Genomic DNA, 19,139 nt, shown 5'->3' on the forward strand with positions numbered 1-19,139 from the left:
TAATTAAAGCAATAAACAAAAGCACAAAGGAAAAGACACACCGGGATTTGACTTGGTTACAATCGGGGAGGTTGTTAATCTAAGGAAAAATGATCGCACTAAAATCTCCTTCAGACGGAGAAGTCTCTTACAGCGTTGACATACAAAAAAAAAACAGAAGTTTAACTCTAAGAAAAAGCGCACAAGTGTCTGAAATGAATTGTTTGGAATTGTTAAAAAGCTTCTGGACCAAGGCTGTTGTTCCGGATATGAATGTGGCATGGGAGGAATTAAGGGGAGGTCAAAGGGCATTTGGGTAATTGAATGTTTAGGTTTTCTTTAGGGGAGAGGAGGCCTCGCGTTTGGAAAAAAAAGAGAGGGTTCTGTTCGTGGTTTTGGAGCCGCCGCCAGCCATCAAGGAGATTTTTTTTCTCCTTCTCCAGCTCTTCGCCGGCGCCGACAAAGCCGCCGGCGCTCCCTTCTTCTCCTCCTCTCCTTCTTCGCCGGCAGCCTTCGCGCGCACAGCAGCCCTCTCGCCGGCAGCCTTCGCGCGCACAGCAGTCCTCTCGCCGGCAGCCTCCGCGCGCACAGCGCCTCCCTCGCCGGCAGCCTTCGCGCGCACAGCAGCCGAACCTCGTGCTCTCTTCGTCCTCGTCTCTCTTTTCCACACCGGCAGCGCATCGGAGCACAGCTGTCGCCTCATGTAGCCATCGTTGCTGCCTCTAGTGGCCGGAGCCGCTGCCTGCGACCACCACAGTGGCCAGCAGTCGCCTCTTCCAGCGCCAGCCACCGTCTGCAGCGGCTGCCGCCGCCTCTTTCCGCGTTTACCACTGTACAACGGCCGTTGTCTCCTGTCACAGCCTCTACCGCCTCTTCCGGTAGTCCTACAGCCGACTCCGGCGTCCCGACAGTCGGCTCCGATGGTTGTACATTTGTTGTCTCCACTGCTTTGTCGTAGATCCGGCCCTCAGCGGTGTTTCTGTGCATCCGTTGTGTTTTCCGGCCATCGAGCTGTGATTCTTTGCTATTTGTATTACTGCTATGATGATACATCCATCCGGCAGAGCCGCGACGACTCGATCTGTATCCGACCAGCTCCTCCATCCATCCGAGGGCGCCCCCCTGGGCCAGGGTACGTTCTCGTACTCGGTATCTGTTTATTTTACTACTATTCTGTTATTATCTGGTTACTCATACATTTGTGGGATTCGCCTCGAGCACCGAGGTACCAGAGACCGGGGGAACCTGGTCGCTGGATACAGGTATAGTTGACCGGAGGAGGACTTCAGACGACTTGGTCAACGCAGCGGACAGATCATCGACCGGGTTATGGGGATGCGGTCAACCTTCCAGACACGTCACACCGGCAGGTTCGTTTTCTCAGCTTCCAGACAGGATCAAATTGGCGCCGTCTGTGGGAACGCGCCTGATCTGGAACGTGAAGATGGACGATGCCGGAGAGTTCTGCTATCCTCATGACCTAGGTCAGTCTTTCCGTTATCTGTTCTCGGTTAGTTATGTGATTTGTAGTAGTTCTTCGAGCCAAGGCCCCCGAGCCGTTCGGCCGGGAGGTTTATATCTGAGCCACAGGCTTGAAGACGAAAGCCCCCGAGCCGATCGGCCGGGAGGTTTATATCTGAGCCACAGGCTCGAAGACGAAGGCCCCCGGGCCGTTCGGCCGGGAGGTTTATATCTGAGCCACAGGCTCGAAGACGAAGGCCCCCGAGCCGATCGGCCGGGAGGTTTATATCTGAGCCACAGGCTCGAAGACGAAGGCCCCCGAGCCGTTCGGCCGGGAGGTTTATATCCGAGCCCAGCGCTCGATGTGAAGGCCCCCGAGCCGATCGGCCGGGAGGTTTATATCTGAGCCACAGGCTCGAAGACGAAGGCCCCCGGGCCGTTCGGCCGGGAGGTTTATATCCGAGCCCAGCGCTCGATGTGAAGGCCCCCGAGCCGATCGGCCGGGAGGTTTATATCTGAGCCACAGGCTCGAAGACGAAGGCCCCCGGGCCGTTCGGCCGGGAGGTTTATATCTGAGCCCAGCGCTCGATGTGAAGGCCCCCGAGCCGTTCGGCCGGGAGGTTTATATCCGAGCCCAGCGCTCGATGTGAAGGCCCGAGTCGTTCGGCCGGGTATATGGTATCTGAGCCCAGCGCTCGATGTGAAGGCCCGAGCCGTTCGGCCGGGTATATATAGTCTCACTTGGAGACCGACGAGCACCGTCGTTAAAAATCGAGAGCCGCGCCGACCGGCTATAAAAACCGCGCCGTCGAGCTCCGACGATAAATATCGAGAGACGAGCCGGCGTCTATAAATAATCCGAGCGGACGCACCGACGAGCTCCGTCGATAAAAATCGAGAGCCGCGCCGACCGGCTATAAAAACCGCGCCGACGAGCACCGTCGTTAAAAATCGAGAGTCGGGCCGGCGACTATAAACCTCCCGGGCGACCGACCAAGAGTCGGGCCGCAGTCGGACCGGCGACTATAAACCCCCCGGTCTGAAGATCTCTGCACAGACCAGCATATCATATATTCTCTCCCCTGTTCGGGGTCGAGTTATCACTGAAGGCCCCCGAGCCGTTCGGCTGGGAGGTTTATATCCGAGCCACAAGCTCGAAGACGAAGGCCCCCGAGCCGTTCGGCCGGGAGGATTATATACGAGCCAGGGGCTCGATGGCGAAGACCCCCGAGCCGTTCCGCCGGGAGGATTATATACGAGCCAGGGGCTCGATGGCGATCATCACTGGTTTCGGACCAATTCAGCGGACCAGCACATCATATGTCTATATCCCCCGTTCGGGGTTGAGCGGCCTTCACTGGTCACGGACCAGATTCATGATCATCTATCTCCCCCGTTCGGGGTCGAGCAATCGTCCGCCCGGCATCTATCTGACTGATCGACGTCATCACAGTCGCACGCGCGGCATCGTCCGCCCGGCATCTATCTGACTGATCGACGTCATCACAGTCGCACGCGCGGCATCGTCCGCCCGGCATCTATCTGACTGATCGACGTCATCGCAGTCGCACGCGTGGCATCGTCCGCCCGGCATCTATCTGACCGATCGGCGTCACCACGCAGGGCATCATCCATCCGGCATCTATACATCCGATCGGCAGCACTACGATCGTTCGCACGACAGCATTCGTCCGGCATCTATCCATCCGATCGGCATCATTCCGATCACTCGTTCAGCATTGCCAACTCCTCGCTACTCGACTGCCGGACCAGCATTTTATGTTCGCTCGTTGACCATTCTCGATGCTGCTCATTCAGCACGTCAGGCCAGCATTTCATGATCGACTGATCGTCATTTTCTCTGTCGCCCGTTCGGCGTTGTCCGCTCGCCGTCTACTCACTCGATCGACATCTTTCCGATCATCCGTTCGGCCACACCGCTTGATCTAGGTCGCACGCCCGGCCTCGTGCCGGTCTACTCAGTGTCCCACGTGTCGCTCGGTCGGCTGTCAGTTTACATATCGAGCACTCAGCGTGTTGTCGTCCGCTCAGCGTCTATCCACCCGATCGGCATCACTTCGATCGTCCGGTCGGTATCTTCGTGGCTGCGTACTAGGCATTGGTCCGGTTACAGATTTGATCCACTCGGCACGAGTACTATCTCATGCGACACCATTATTATAGCGACCAGGCGCTGGAGACAGTATACTTTGGGTTCAGCGATTTGATTTTGATATCATGAGCGGTTCAGCCCTCGGCGACAGACTTGTCCAGTCAGTCGGACTCACGCCTCCTTCGACTAGACTTGAAGGGGAGGCTTGTGTTCCGGATATGAATGTGGCATGGGAGGAATTAAGGGGAGGTCAAAGGGCATTTGGGTAATTGAATGTTTAGGTTTTCTTTAGGGGAGAGGAGGCCTCGCGTTTGGAAAAAAAAGAGAGGGTTCTGTTCGTGGTTTTGGAGCCGCCGCCAGCCATCAAGGAGATTTTTTTTCTCCTTCTCCAGCTCTTCGCCGGCGCCGACAAAGCCGCCGGCGCTCCCTTCTTCTCCTCCTCTCCTTCTTCGCCGGCAGCCTTCGCGCGCACAGCAGCCCTCTCGCCGGCAGCCTTCGCGCGCACAGCAGCCGAACCTCGTGCTCTCTTCGTCCTCGTCTCTCTTTTCCACACCGGCAGCGCATCGGAGCACAGCTGTCGCCTCATGTAGCCATCGTTGCTGCCTCTAGTGGCCGGAGCCGCTGCCTGCGACCACCACAGTGGCCAGCAGTCGCCTCTTCCAGCGCCAGCCACCGTCTGCAGCGGCTGCCGCCGCCTCTTTCCGCGTTTACCACTGTACAACGGCCGTTGTCTCCTGTCACAGCCTCTACCGCCTCTTCCGGTAGTCCTACAGCCGACTCCGGCGTCCCGACAGTCGGCTCCGATGGTTGTACATTTGTTGTCTCCACTGCTTTGTCGTAGATCCGGCCCTCAGCGGTGTTTCTGTGCATCCGTTGTGTTTTCCGGCCATCGAGCTGTGATTCTTTGCTATTTGTATTACTGCTATGATGATACATCCATCCGGCAGAGCCGCGACGACTCGATCTGTATCCGACCAGCTCCTCCATCCATCCGAGGGCGCCCCCCTGGGCCAGGGTACGTTCTCGTACTCGGTATCTGTTTATTTTACTACTATTCTGTTATTATCTGGTTACTCATACATTTGTGGGATTCGCCTCGAGCACCGAGGTACCAGAGACCGGGGGAACCTGGTCGCTGGATACAGGTATAGTTGACCGGAGGAGGACTTCAGACGACTTGGTCAACGCAGCGGACAGATCATCGACCGGGTTATGGGGATGCGGTCAACCTTCCAGACACGTCACACCGGCAGGTTCGTTTTCTCAGCTTCCAGACAGGATCAGCTGTATTTATAGCCTTGATCGGGGTGTCCCGAATGGATTCCGGGCGCCCTGGGGGATAAAACTTTATCCCCCAACGTTTAAATCGCGTTTGACATGATATGATCAAAAAGTCAACTCCGGGCCCCCGGAACCCTTTCGGGCGCCTCGGACTGTTCCGGGCGCCCCGGAGGAAAAAGTCAACCCCATTGACTTTTTTCAGCTGGGGTCTTCTGCTCCGGCTCTGTTTGTCTCAGACTGAGTCTTTTATTCGCTTGAGTGATCTCTGCCATCCGGAATAGGACTCACTCTAACCCAACTTCCGGTCTTCTCAGCAGCCTTCCACTCCGGCTTCTTGTCCCTCGGAATCGCAGGGTGATTCCTTCTCATCCGTCAGCGTACTCATCCGCAGTTTCCGTCCCTCAGTCGCACCCCGTGTCGACCTTCTCGCTAGCTGCGTCTCTTGCTCCTCAAGTAATCTTCTGTTCCGGCTTCTCGTCCTTCGAAACCACGGCACGCTTCCTTCTCGTCTGCCGGTGTACTCTGTCGCGGCGTCTCGTCCTTCGGATGCACCGCGTGCCGTCCTTCTCGCTAGTTGCGTCTTCCGCTCGACTACCTGTGCTCCTAAGTTCTTGTACACTTAGACACAAGGTTAAAAATATATAGAATCTAACTTAACTTATTAATCGTACCAAAATAATTTAGAGTTCCTACCATATATTTTAAATACTAATATCAAAAGGACTTAGTTCATGTGCATTGTGCATTGTGCATTACGTGTTGTTGTTTCCGTCCGGCTGTTCCTTCCCCAGGTTTGCATCAGCCAGCCTGCTGCTATGGTTCAAGCCTACGCGACTAGCTGCTGCAGGCTCAATTCGATCACCGTCCACCTCCGAAGGCCCATGCACGCCGTACTACTACTCCCCTGCACGAAGGCGAGGCCGCACTCCGCGGCAGGGAGGTTGCCAAAAATGGAGGCTAGCTCTGTGGCCAGCCGACGCAGTCCTGGCACATGCATCCAAGCGCGCTGCTTCTGCTCCTCCTGGCGCTGCACGTAGCCATGGACGCGCAGGCAGGCAGGCGAATGTAGACGCAGCTCATTAGCAGAGCCGTTGCCCGCGCCCACACGTCTTGTTCCATCCTTGTCCTCCTCGCCAATTCGCTCTCGATCGATCGATTGCCAACTATTCTCAAACGACACGGAGAGAGAACGTACGAAACAAAACAGGGACCCTGCCATGCAAAATGGGACCACGATTGGGTTCGCTCGCTGGCTGGCTGGCTCCATCGCCATGTGCTTGGTGCTCGTGCAGGGCACAGTGCGAGTTCGAGACCAGACGTGCATGACACTGTGCCACAATTTGTCGAGCTTAGGACGACATGTGTGGCCATTGACATGTACATTTCGCTGGCATATACAGTGCTATAGTCCAGATTAAATTAACAAACAAAACTAATTATATTTCGACCATAACAGAAAATATATATTCTGAGAAAATAGATCTATGCTCCTAAATAAGAAAATATCAAATGTCGTTCGTTGTTGATCATACTAATGGTTTATCATATCTTCAAGTTTGACGATGATCTTATAGTGATTACCGTATCTTCAAATCAACCATTTGTCATTATCCATCATATTTCTTCATCGCTATTTGTCGGGTGTCTTAGTGGAACCATGCACCCTCCCAAATAGAAAACCTAGCTCCACCATTAGTACATAGAATTTCATCCAGCATTGATGCTTCTTCCAAACAAGCCTTCGCTGGGGTACCCCTAAAACTCCTCTACAAGAGCCATCTTAATAAACAACACCCTACTCAAGATTGTCACTTGCAATTAGTCATGTCTCTGACTGTATTTCCCTTAACAATAGCCATCACCATCTACCTCTGAAGTTAGTCGAGTGAAATCTCTACACCTTCCTATAGCTCCCTTTCTTTCCTGCACAGTCTGACTCATGAATGACTCGATGGATATTTAAAATAGTACACAGCTTTATTGATCATAAGCATTAATTTAAACATTTTTCCAAACACGATCAAAAATAGGGTCACATATACACGCACATTCGATAATTTTTTTGTCTAATTTTTATGTAACTTATTATTAATTAATTATAATTATTCGTTATCTAATTAAATAGCAAACCCATAGTATTTCGTACGTACTTACCCCGATCTATCCATATAGCCACCATTTGTTTGCATTAATGTCCAAGAGAACAAGACATCGATCGAACACCTTGCGCACTGCCATGCACCAGCTGATCATCCACAGCTTCCTCAATCACTCTCCGCCGTCGATCTCCGCCGGCGGCTGATCTTCTCCAGCGCTTTCATGATCGCGGCGTCGCGTGTCTCCGTCCATGCCCGCTCGCCTGCCCACAGCCTCGCCTCGCGATCGACCCGCTCCGCCTCCCGCCGCCTCTGTTCCTCCTCCCGCGACACCTGCGCAGCCTCCGCCTCCTCCAGTACACGCAGCATCCGCTTCATCCACAATTCCTGCGCATCGACGAACCGCCTGATTTGCGCACCGATGAACTCTTCCGCCGCCCGCTCATCCCCTTCTTCCTCCTCCTCATCGTCGTCGCCATCTGACGACGAGCTGCCGTCGCCGTCGGTGGAGCAGTTCGACAAGCGGATGGAAGGAAGCTGGAAAGTACGGGCATTCTTGTCGACAACGCGATTGGTGCCGGAAAAGTTAGGATTTTGATCGGCGTTCCTGCAATTGGTTCCTCCTCCTTCCCTTCCATAGAGGGCTTCCAGCTGCCGGAAGAACCTGTAGTGCTTCCCGTCCTGCCGCCCTGCTTTACCTTCCTTCGTCTTCTTGTAGTACTTGTACAAGTTCTCCATCTTCTCTCTGCACTTCTTCCCACTCCTCTGGTATCCATGCTCCTCCGCCATGATCCTACAATTTGGGGACCGGCTGACTAGCCAAATCGATCCGCGAACGCCATTAATGAGTGAATCAACTAACCGATTACCTGGAAACCTCGTCCCAAAGGGGGCCCTTCTGGGCGGCTTCCCGGAATCTGGAGTCCAACCGCGATCGCACCTCCAGGAGCGTCAGGGTCTCCTGCCTCGGCCACCGGCCGCCGCTCCCCCCACTCTCGAGCAATGCGAAGCTCTGCATTCCCGCCGGAGGCGCCAGAGGAAGAGCTTGAAACGGCGTCGGCGGCGGTCCGGTGGCGGACGCAACGAACGGAGGCGCCATCTGGTACTCCGATCCGAGCGGAGCGGCGGAGGCAGGGAAGGCCGGGAGGTTGAAGGGGTCGAAGCCAGGCCTTGCGCCGGCGAATAGGAAGTGGAGCTCGTGCAAATCCATGGCGAAGTGCGCGACGGAGAGGGAAAGATTCGTCGCCTCCTACATGAATGAGCGGAGGGAGGGGGAGGGGGAGGAGAGAGAGCGGGAGAGCCGGATCGTGTCGTTCACGAAAGGGGGAACGAAGAACGCAGAGAGAGAAAGAGAAGAGTACGGCGCAGTGTGGGACGAGTTGATTAGGACAGGAACATTACGTAATGTATGGGCCAATGGGAGACCTCCACGTGCATTAAGCGACCCCAGGAGAAGGGTTGTAGGACGGAAGGTGACGTCAGACCACGGTCGAAATTTTTTATGTAATTTGATAAAAAAAAATATTCACATTTACTAGAATTTTAACCATATTTTGAATAACTCTAATTCACATTTACCATGTATTTGTTAAAATTATACTCACAATATAATAATCCAGTGGATTAAAGTGTACAAAAAAAATCAAAAATTATACAACTAGACTTGTCGACATGAAACTGGAGTTGCACAAAGTAAAGCATCAGGATATTGGATATAAAGACAGGAGTCTCCAGATGAAGAAAACTGAAGCTGGGTCACAGGCAAACTCTTTCATTTTGAGCGTCAAGAATCGGAGAATTCGCCTATCGCTTTTGGAAGTTGAGGACCTTGATCGAGTAGGCGAAGACCAAGAAGAACATGATGACGAAACCCACGTTGGTCAATGCTGCCCACTTGACGAAGCTGTACTTGTAGCCCAGGTTATTGTTCAAGTAATCCGTAAGCAACATCGGGCGGATTTCTCCAGGAACTTCGATCTCGCCACCCCTTTTTCCCAGCTGCGACGCGATAACACCATAAATTGTCCAAGATACTGGATTGCCCCAGTAGTACCACCTCCACCAGATAGGAATCTCCTGCAAAATGTGCCATCAAGAATTCAAGATAATATCAGCCATAACGTACGAACAGTTCGTTTGTGAATCATACGTTTAAGATATGCATGTACGTACCGGCCGTGCGATGAGGAAGCCTGAGAACAAGTTCCAGAAGTTGTAGAAGAAGCTCGACACGATACCGGCGACTTGATGGTTGGGTGTTAGTGCCACAGCCATCATGCCATACAGAACAAAGTAGGTAAAGGACATGACAATGAAGTAGAAGAACCACAAGAAGTTGGTCACGCGCCATGTAAAGCCAATCATCGAGAAGAGAATAATGGTGTAGATTAATCCTTGTATCAATATGTATATCACCTCGATGGCCACCTGCAACAGTAAGAAATATAAGCATTTTGAAAAATTCTTCCACCTTCTCTGAACTAATCACCTACTTGCTTGAATTTCGGATTGCTCTGATAGAAGGTAAGGACACTTTTAACTTACTTGAGCAAATGCATAGGCCAAGGCTGAGTACATTCCTGCAGCTCTTTCACGGTAGAAGACTGTCCTCTCGACTGCCACAACAGGCTGCACATTGATAGCATTGCTGGATCCAAGGAAGAAGACTGCAGCATAGAAAGCTCCGACGAGATTCAATACGTCTTGTTGAGTGCCACTGTCCACATCCAAAGAAGCAAGATGAGGAAGATACAGAAAATATAGATCAAGTGAATGACGCAAAGCAAAGTTTATAAGTCGGAAAGCTTACGTCCGTTTGCCCTTTTGCCAAAACAGTGTGCCAAATATTAGAGCTATGACAATTGTCATGAAGAATCGGACAGCATTGTATTGTGGGTTTCTCCAATAAGACCAATACTGTTTCCAGAAACAAGCCTTGCATTGAGTAGTAAAAGTCTGCGAGTATTTTGTGGGGAAATATAGATCCGTCGAATCAGGTGCTGGAATATTCAATTCTTTGATAAGTTCCTGATTTTTTCTGAACAATACAAAGTGGACAAATAGGTTATACGATTTCAATGTATGATATCTTTACGAAGCATGTATCTTCTATTTACAAATAAAGTGGGGAATTCACATAAACTTTCTACTTACTGATAAAGTTGAGAATTTGCATAAACATCTGCGAAGTCTATATGCAAGCTAGCCTCGGCATGAGTAGTGCTTACGTCCAACATCCATGTTGCAGGATTAACACCCTCAGCAATCTTTGGTACCCCTGGAATTGCCTGTAAGATAATTTATTTGATTAAACATAACAAAATGTGGCTTTCCTGTGATCAAAACAATTTACTGATTCTTTGGATATAATTAAGCATTGCACCGATGTAAAGTTATATTTGTATAATTTATAAATGAGAAGTGTAATTAAACTTATGAAGTAAAACTTCTAGAACAAGATCAATTGAGATTGGAAAACTCACTTCAAAATATTCAACAAGCTTGTGAGATTGGCGACCAAGAGGACCAGCATATATAACTTGACCTCCCCTTTTCATCAGAAGTAGCTGGAGAGAAGAAAAATACCAACTCATTCAGGATGCAGTATTGCATTTGGCAAAGCCTCATAGGATTAAAATAGTTAGTGCAAGTAATTCAAATTATGAATGAGAACCTCATCGAAAGCTTCAAAAATGTCAATGCTCGGTTGATGAATTGTGCACACGACAGTTCGTCCTGTGTCCACTGTATTTCTGACTGTCCTCATAACTATGGCAGCAGCTCTTGCATCAAGTCCTGATGTTGGCTCATCCATGAAGATAATAGATGGATTTGCGACGAGTTCAACAGCAATTGTGAGTCTTTTTCGTTGTTCAGTCGATAAACCATCAACCCCAGGAAGGCCAACCAGAGCGTCCCTTAGTGTGTCAAGTTCAACCAACTCCATGACCTCCTCCACAAACATCTGTGTTAAACAACTGTCAGTCCAGATTAATAAAAGAGAACATACTTGCAAGGGCATTTCAGTTAAATCACAGAATAACAAAGCACTACTCAAACAAGTAAATGCATCATGCATGGAAGCATAAATTGCCACTAACCATTCGTGTTTGTCTGTCAACATCTGGCGCAAGACGCAGCCAAGCAGAGTAAACAACTGATTCATAAATAGTCATATACGGCGAGTGAATATCATTTTGCTCACAGTAACCACTTATCCTAGCAAAAGTTTCCTGATTTTTTGGATAACCAGAAATACTGATATCGCCTTCAATATAACCGCCCGTTTTTCTTCCTGCCAGAACATCCATCAACGTAGTCTTTCCTGCTCCACTAACTCCAACCAATGCAGTCAGGATTCCTGGCCTAAATGCACCACTTACGTCGCACAACAACTGGAGACGATCTTCCTCAACTCCTTGACTCTTCATTTCCTGATGTCAAAGGATGAAATGTCAGTTATTTGTTTTCCTTCTGATTTGTTTTTCAATTTAAATTGCAAGGAAAAACAAGATAAACAGAAACAGACTTGTCAGAATATATTGAATCGAATTCATCACATTAAATTGGGGGGAAAGATATGTTGGATTGACTTACAGCAGGCATGTCAACATAATAGTTCACGTGATTGAAAGCAAGAGAAAGAGGCTGGAAAGGTAAAACCATTCCTCTCTTTGTTGGACGGACTGAAGCACTGAAACTTTCAGAGCTGTTTCTCCTTGCTGCATCTGTAAAAAAAATAAGAAGATTTTCGATCATTGAATTAAAACAGGAAAAAATTGAATATTTTTGTGATGCATGAAGAGAGCGGCAAAATCAACATAATTTGGCGCCCAAAATGTGCACTCCATATGTTTTTCAACAAGAGTATTGGATTTCTCAACACCTTAACTGAAAAGTGATAATCTATAACATTCTCTATGGCCCCCTTCCTCCCAGCTCAATAGGCTGCGACTTTAGGACGGTGAGTTTGTGATTCTTTGATTTTCTGTTCCATGCTAAAATGGGGATGTTGAAGTATGTCTGACGGGATTGCCCAATAAGAGTGGAAGCGATTGGTTAAGTTCAATGAAGAGAGTGGATACATGAGCCATATGCCAACTGATGTTAATTTTAAGTATTCAACCATGGTGTCAGGACCAGTAGATCAGAGTTAAATGGTGGTTTTATTCGGGAATAAAGCAAGTTGGCAATGCCAGAGTCAACCTCTACAGTTCATAATTTAGGCCATGCGTATCAGTCATCTCCCAGCTCACCTCCAGAATAGGTCACCCTTCAACTGTTTCATAAATATAATTTCCCCAACCTTGTTGCAGATACCATAAGAATGCATGACAATTATATTATGTCATTTCTTATAGTTTGTAGATGATGACATGAATGATACCATCAACAATTTATGATGGCTTCTTGGTTGGTTAGATATTGTAAAATTTGCGCCAAAAGGTGATGCTATTATTATATTCAAAATGAATGATTGAATGATTTTGAGTATATTTGAAGTTAGCTTAAAATTTTCACTTAAAAATCCATCACATATTTTGAGTTAGAATAAAAGATGCTAAATATCATGACTAAATGACAAAACGAATGGGATCAAACAATCTAACCTGATGTATCCTGTGGAGCAGCATATCTGACATTTTGTACCATTTGAATCCTTCCATTTTCTATTGATGAGTTTTTGTTTTTCTTACTTGATTCCTCATCAACAATTGCATTTTGAGCGCTTGCCAAAGCTGCAAACATGAAAATTTGGTTCCCATGAGAGAAATGATTGAATAATGAAATGGACAATAGAAGTTACGGTGGAAATCAACAACTTACGATTCAAGTAAGTCAATGAAAGGACAAATAATATGTTGAATAGAATAATAAATCCTGTGAGGGCTCCAATAGCAAGCCAATACCAATAGCCACGGGTAAACATTCCTCTAGATTTGAGAATAGCTTCTCCCACTGTCTGAGCATTTATATTGGTGTCATTATTCGCCTGCAACAAGGAGGGAAGGCATGCATTAGAATTGGAAATGTATATAGCATTCAGACAACAAACATATGATAAGAAACTTACCCTGCCCCATCTTGGATCAAGGAACTCATTAATAGCAATAGCATTTTGCCCATACATTAACGGGGAACTCCAGAAACCCCATATCCACCAGGGTTTGATGTCATCTATCCACATAAAAATCAGATGTTAAGTTGTTAACTTCAGTTTTGGTATGACAATGAATCAGAATATACGTAAGGAACTAATAAGAGTTACAGTCAGATTTTTCTAACCTTTTGATATGACAAATCCTCCTAGCACGAAAACAATAAGCAAGGTGAAGGTTCCAAAAGTGTTGGCTACAACCATTGTTCTTCCTGCAGCAGCAATGAAGCGGAACAGACTAAGAGCCATTTGATGTGTGAGGAGAAGTGCTAGGAATTGGCGGAAGAACCTGCCAAATTAGAAGGGGAAAGGTGAGATGGTTTATTACCTTACACTGCATATGTATCATGTCATAGGAAAAAAAAGAAGTTGCAGAAACATGAAATTTCTCAGGTAATATTATAATATAGAAGCATCAGAAGCAGTTAATCTTAAAGGAAATGATTGTTTAAAAAAAAGAGAGATTTACCGGCTTGCTGCAGGGGCAAAACCAATCACATAATAGGTAAGTATGATCCAAATTCCAGTGTCCAGAAATGAAAGAGGAATCTTGAGGAGATAGTATGCAAAGCCAAAAGCCCAAGGTGGGAAAAACAAAAAATCTCTCTGTTTGTAGAACACAGGGAGCTTCTCAACCGTCATCACCAATTCTGCCATTCCATTGAACATCACATTGGTCAAAGTAAAGAAAAGTGCACCATAAAATTTGTTGCCATCAGGAATTGTTCTATGGTGCATTTCCGTTCTGAAAAACACAGACATGGCTATCAAAGAAAGTGTGGTTATCTGGGTTGTCTTAAAGATGAAGATAAAAGAGTTTCTCTTCATCAGCAACCATTCCCTCGATAAACATGCCTTCAGAAGTTCCCAGTTAGAAATACCATATCTTTCTGTTGTCAATGCTGCAGGATGGGCTTTAGACTTATCATAAGGAACACTAAGCTCTGCATGTAGTTGTCGCCCAACATGAAATCTCTTGAAAAGTTCCACAAACTCAGAGACTGAAACAAAATGATAAGGTCTGTCCCTGTTAGCCCAATATTGTTGTTGATCCTTCTTTGAAGTTACCTCTTGAAGAAAGTCAGCAACTCCTTTCCTTTCAGGACATTTAAAGCCAGCTAACTCAAAAAACTCAACAACATACTCCCGAGGACCTTGATAGACTATTTGACCCTCAGACAACAAAATGATATCATCAAATAATTCAAATGTCTCAGGTGCAGGCTGAAGAAGAGAAACAAGGACTGTTCCATCCATGACATGAACCATTTGTCTAATGAACTTTACTATTTGAAAGGTGGTAGAACTGTCAAGTCCAGTTGATATCTCATCCATGAAAAGTGCGCGTGCAGGACCAGTCAACATCTCTCCTGCAACCAAGAACAAATAGTGTAGGTTACTAAACATGAATATATATTAAAAGAGAATTAAAGAGCAAAAAAAACAAACAGGTGTTAGAAAGATATGTTTCTTTATGTATACTCTTTAAGGTTCATGACCCCGTGATTATAAATTTGAATACGTCGGCATTCCTAACTTCACCTTCATAAAGAATATTTGGACATTTTCATAATGAGGAAAATTGATTAGTTAATTTTTTTCTTCAAGATGCTGCTTGACAATGATTTCACTGAGCAATTTATTATTGCACTAGTTATTTTCCCAATATGGGACATCTAGTTTTATGACAAACTATTGTTTTTTCAAGTATGCATGGGTATCAAAGAGTATTTAGTTTGAATTTTGAAGGGGCCTAACTAATTTAGAAGGTGTGTAAATGACATTTGCTTTCAATAATTTTCTCCTAGCAATAAACTTACCTGTCGTCACACGCTTCTTTTGTCCTCCAGAAATGCCACGTCGCATCTGATCACCAACAATGATGTCGGCACAAATATCCAAACCAAGTACCTGTTTTCCAACATTTCAAGTGTTAGCGTTGCCAGTAACAGCTCAAGCAAAATTATAATTCCACTAAAAAGTTGTTGCCATTAACCTTGAGAACATAATCAGTTGATACACTAGTGCTTTGCCCTTCCATTGCAGCTGCTTTCATGAATGCGTCAATCTCGGGATCTGGTTTAATTCCTGCATCCCTCTCTCGTCTTGACAATTCTGATAGCATCTCGTACCTTGATCCCACTCCCAAGCATCGTGCTGAGAAATCCAATGTTTCTCGAACTGTCATCTCACCGTTGTGAATGTCCAATTGACTAATGTAAGCAGAAGTTCTCTGAGGAACAAATTCTGATAGTTCGTGGCCGCAATATGTTACTCTGCCCCCTTGCTGTAAGCAAAGTAAAGACATTAAATACACATGCCTCAACACTGCACCCAAGACTCATTTAAATGCTTCTAAAATATTCCAGAAAAGGATAGTGAGGAACAAGAAGAGGAAGCATACTCTTAGATTTTTATCGAGCTTGCCAGAAAGGGCAAGTAAAAGTGTTGTTTTCCCTGAAGCTGGAGGTCCAAGCAGCAATGTCATCCTGAGAATGGATTAGATATTGAAGAGTGAGATACCCTTCTTCCATAATGATATCGAGTTGAAATTCAGCATTCAGTATATATATAACCATCTCAACATAAGCCAAAGCAACACCATATACTTCTTACCAAAAAAGGAAAAGTGACCAAGAGATAAGTGACAACACCATATAGTTTTTGCTAGAATATTTAAAATATTTCAAAATTTTATTAAATATTTAAAATTTTCTGAAATTGTTAATAAATTAAAATTGTGATCTATCAAGTGCTTTAAGATTGTTAATTATTTTTATAATTTTCTATGTATATTTTATTATTAAAATTGAGATGGCTGCTCACGGCACCAAAGAGTTGTGCCCAAGTCTATGATGGGCTTCGGATGGTTCTATCATGGGCCAGGTTTGGCATGTTTCAAACAGGTCGACTCAATCCCCGAGCCCAGCCTACATAAGCACAACTCATTGACACCTTACCAGTCACATTCAATATGGCTAAAACTGCTAAAGACTAACATAATATAACATCTGTTGTGGAAAAAAAGCATTTTAGAAGAAATTTCAAACAAGGAGGAAAAAAAAGATTCGTGATTGTCACAATCGTAAGGATAACTGAATGGTTGGGAAGGTAGAATCAGACAATTTTATCTGCTTACCTTGTCGGCTTCAATATCCCACTGACATCATTAAGAATCTGCAAATTCTTTTTCCTGGACCGGTTTAATCTTAGAACACCAACAATATCCTGAATGTCCACATTAGCAAAGCAAAGAAAGAAACGTTAAATCAGGGGTAATAAGACTTGCGACCAGCCATGATCACAGAGTGAATAACAATGAAAAGACTTCTACAAACATGCATGTAAAGCTTTTCCTTTTTTTTTTCTCCTTCCAATTGCCCCTTCTTTTTTTCCTACAATTTTTATTCTGTTGTATGTTCCTCTTATTCTTTTGTCTTTCAATTTAATTTTCCAGGGATAGTTGCTAAGTACCTCAAGAATGTTCATGGTGAAATTCCACAAAGTGGGAAGTGCTCGGCTACCAACATGGACATCTGCCTCCACTGATATGTTCTCATATCTGACCTCAATCTTTGGAAGCTCCAGCCCAACCCTGTTCCATTTGTATATATGTCAAAAACTAAGCAGATAAATAGAACAAGAGCATCATAGTTCTAGTGAAAAAACATAGAGTGACAAGGAGGCCAATCGTAAAGGGGGGAAAAATTGTTTGGGGATTTCGACAAGCATATGTCTGTTACTGACACGAGTATGAAGTAAAGGTGCGGGGGAAAAGGTGAAAGATGCAAAGAGTTTGCTACCTCAACAAATTAAGCAAAAAAGTGAGCGATGCAAGATAAAATTGAAACGAGTAAACGATTTCTCCTCTTCTTTTTTTTGTGTCTTTCTTCTGTCTAAAATTTGGGCTAAATCTCGAATGAAACCCTCGATTGGATGAACAGGGCAAGCGAAACCCACCGATCGATACGGTCTCGGAGGCGAGTGAGGAAGCGCTCGTTGTCCTCCTCCACCACCTTGAAGATGTGCTCGAGGAGCTGCTGCCGATCCTGCGGACCGAGCTGGTTGACATCGATCTCGTTAGTGATGACGTTCCCGCTCTCCGCGACCTGCCGGAGGATGGCCTTTCGCATCCGGTCGTAGGTCGGCAGCTTCTCCAGCGCCGCCCACTTGAGATTCTCCTCGTCGTCTCCATCCTCCGTCATCCGGCTACGCCGGAACACATCCGACCGGTCCTGGAAGCTCTCCGCCCAGCTCCGGCGGCTGCTGCTGTTCCGGATGATGTCGTTCGCCATTTACCGGCCGATCGTTCCTCTCCGCCTTCCTCTTCTCCCACTTCTTCTTCTTCTTCTTCTTCTTTTTCTTCTCTTGGATCGATCACAGCATCGAGGGAGGATTCGCGGTGGCTGAACGGATCGGAGAAGTGGATGGTGAGTGCTTTTATGGTTGTGCCGTCCGAAAATTCCAAGCTGCTTCTCGCGGCCTTCGCTCTGCTGTTTTTTGTCCGCTACTTAATTTAAAAACATTTTAGCTTTGTTATTATTATTATTATTATTATTATTAAAAATTTATTGTTTGGTTTTAGTTTCTAACCAGATCTGACCCTCTCGACTAAAATTGCACATCGGTACACTAAATTCTAAATATATACTTTTCCACCTCTGTTTAGAGCAAAGCATCAAAATGCCCCTTATAATTTGTTTTAATTCCAATATTGCCCAAACTCACTACACAATTACGAAAAATAAACGAGAGAGTTCTTATTTCCAACTGTTTTCATGATTTTATACAATCATATTAATTATATAGATATTTTAAGTTAGAAAAATAGATTAAAATCATAAAAAAAATATTAAAACTACAAAAATAATGCTATATAACAGCGATTATTCGGGTAGATTTTAATTTAAAATAATAAAATAAAATATTTTACAAAAATACTCTTTTATTTTTTTGACGGAAATAACGAAGCGTTGCCTGAAATTGGAAGGCACCAATTTTTTATTTTTAGAAATATTTAGAGTAAACTGAAAAGATGAGTCAATTTCAAGTCAAATATGAGGAGCTGGTCAACGCCGCCCGTGATCCGCTTTATTTGGGTGCGTTACAATTCACGACAAAAGCAAGGTCAAATAAGATGGCTTTTTTATACAAAAGCCATCGTTTCTTTTAATAAATATAATATCGAATAATATTTTGATAATATAATATAGTATTATTTCTTTTCAATATACACAGTTTGTAATAAAAAAATCTACGAGGATCATTATTTAAAATTAATTTTAAAAAATATTCACTTCTAATTGCGAATGCATACTTAAAAAATAAAAGTAGATAATTTAATTCTCTTTTAGATATTTATACGAATAATATTTAAATTATATCATAATATTTTTAATAATAACATTTCAGAAATGTGAGTACGTGAGATTTGTATATTTCAATCCCTTTCATGAGAATATTTAATAAAAAAATAAATGATTATTTAATTAAAAATTAAATGGATAGACAATGAAGTCGCGGTCAATAGCTCATTCTGCCCGGCGTCTACTAAACCCAAAACAAACAAAAATGTCACCAAAAGTAATTAATTTATTAATTAGGAACACTCCTTCATCTTGTGATAAAATGAAATATATTAAAATATATATTTATAAAATTATTAGAAAATTTTGTTCTTTTATTATCTGTATAACAGTAAAAACAGTAAACTATTTATTTCAATTTCTGCTCGATATATTTATATAGTTTCTTCGTATATTGTAGGTTTTATAAATTTTATTTTTAATCATAATTTTAAAATTTTATGAGTATTTTAGATTTTATTTGAACAAAAGTAACAAAGTCAATTTATTAAATTTATATTGTTTTTTAAAAAAATATTGTGCTAACTAGTGAAAAGAAAAAGTCGTCATGTTTATCTTTGAAAGGGATAATGCTCGAATTGTCCAGGTCAGTTTGAAATATCGATATTTTATTTAGATGGCGTTCAATTTCTCTTGTCTTGGACGAAATTTATCACGAGTTTATATTTTCGAGAAAATATGATAAA

At 44.8% G+C, this 19,139-nt stretch overlaps 2 protein-coding genes across 2 annotated transcripts; both read right to left on the reverse strand.

The window, feature by feature from the left end:
- Positions 1 to 6,790: 6,790 nt before the first annotated feature.
- Positions 6,791 to 8,271, reverse strand: LOC121977155 (trihelix transcription factor PTL-like). Its single transcript, XM_042529713.1, has 2 exons — positions 7,800 to 8,271; positions 6,791 to 7,723 (listed from the first exon to the last, which is right to left on the reverse strand). The coding sequence occupies exons 1-2, from the start codon at positions 8,138 to 8,140 to the stop codon at positions 7,099 to 7,101; spliced, it is 966 nt and encodes a 321-aa protein (XP_042385647.1). The 5' UTR covers positions 8,141 to 8,271; the 3' UTR covers positions 6,791 to 7,098.
- Positions 8,272 to 8,481: 210 nt separating this feature from the next.
- Positions 8,482 to 17,589, reverse strand: LOC121977154 (pleiotropic drug resistance protein 2-like). The gene is made up of 20 exons (XM_042529711.1): positions 17,048 to 17,589; positions 16,562 to 16,682; positions 16,227 to 16,315; positions 15,492 to 15,576; positions 15,084 to 15,374; positions 14,908 to 14,998; positions 13,557 to 14,457; positions 13,216 to 13,376; positions 13,004 to 13,107; positions 12,757 to 12,922; positions 12,540 to 12,668; positions 11,527 to 11,657; positions 11,031 to 11,363; positions 10,604 to 10,894; positions 10,413 to 10,496; positions 10,084 to 10,217; positions 9,740 to 9,967; positions 9,475 to 9,646; positions 9,103 to 9,357; positions 8,482 to 9,006 (listed from the first exon to the last, which is right to left on the reverse strand). The coding sequence occupies exons 1-20, from the start codon at positions 17,380 to 17,382 to the stop codon at positions 8,734 to 8,736; spliced, it is 4,374 nt and encodes a 1,457-aa protein (XP_042385645.1). The 5' UTR covers positions 17,383 to 17,589; the 3' UTR covers positions 8,482 to 8,733.
- Between the last annotated feature and the right edge of the window lie 1,550 nt (positions 17,590 to 19,139).

Source organism: Zingiber officinale, chromosome 4B, assembly GCF_018446385.1.
Source record: "Zingiber officinale cultivar Zhangliang chromosome 4B, Zo_v1.1, whole genome shotgun sequence".
In the NCBI taxonomy this organism is placed as follows: domain Eukaryota; kingdom Viridiplantae; phylum Streptophyta; class Magnoliopsida; order Zingiberales; family Zingiberaceae; genus Zingiber; species Zingiber officinale.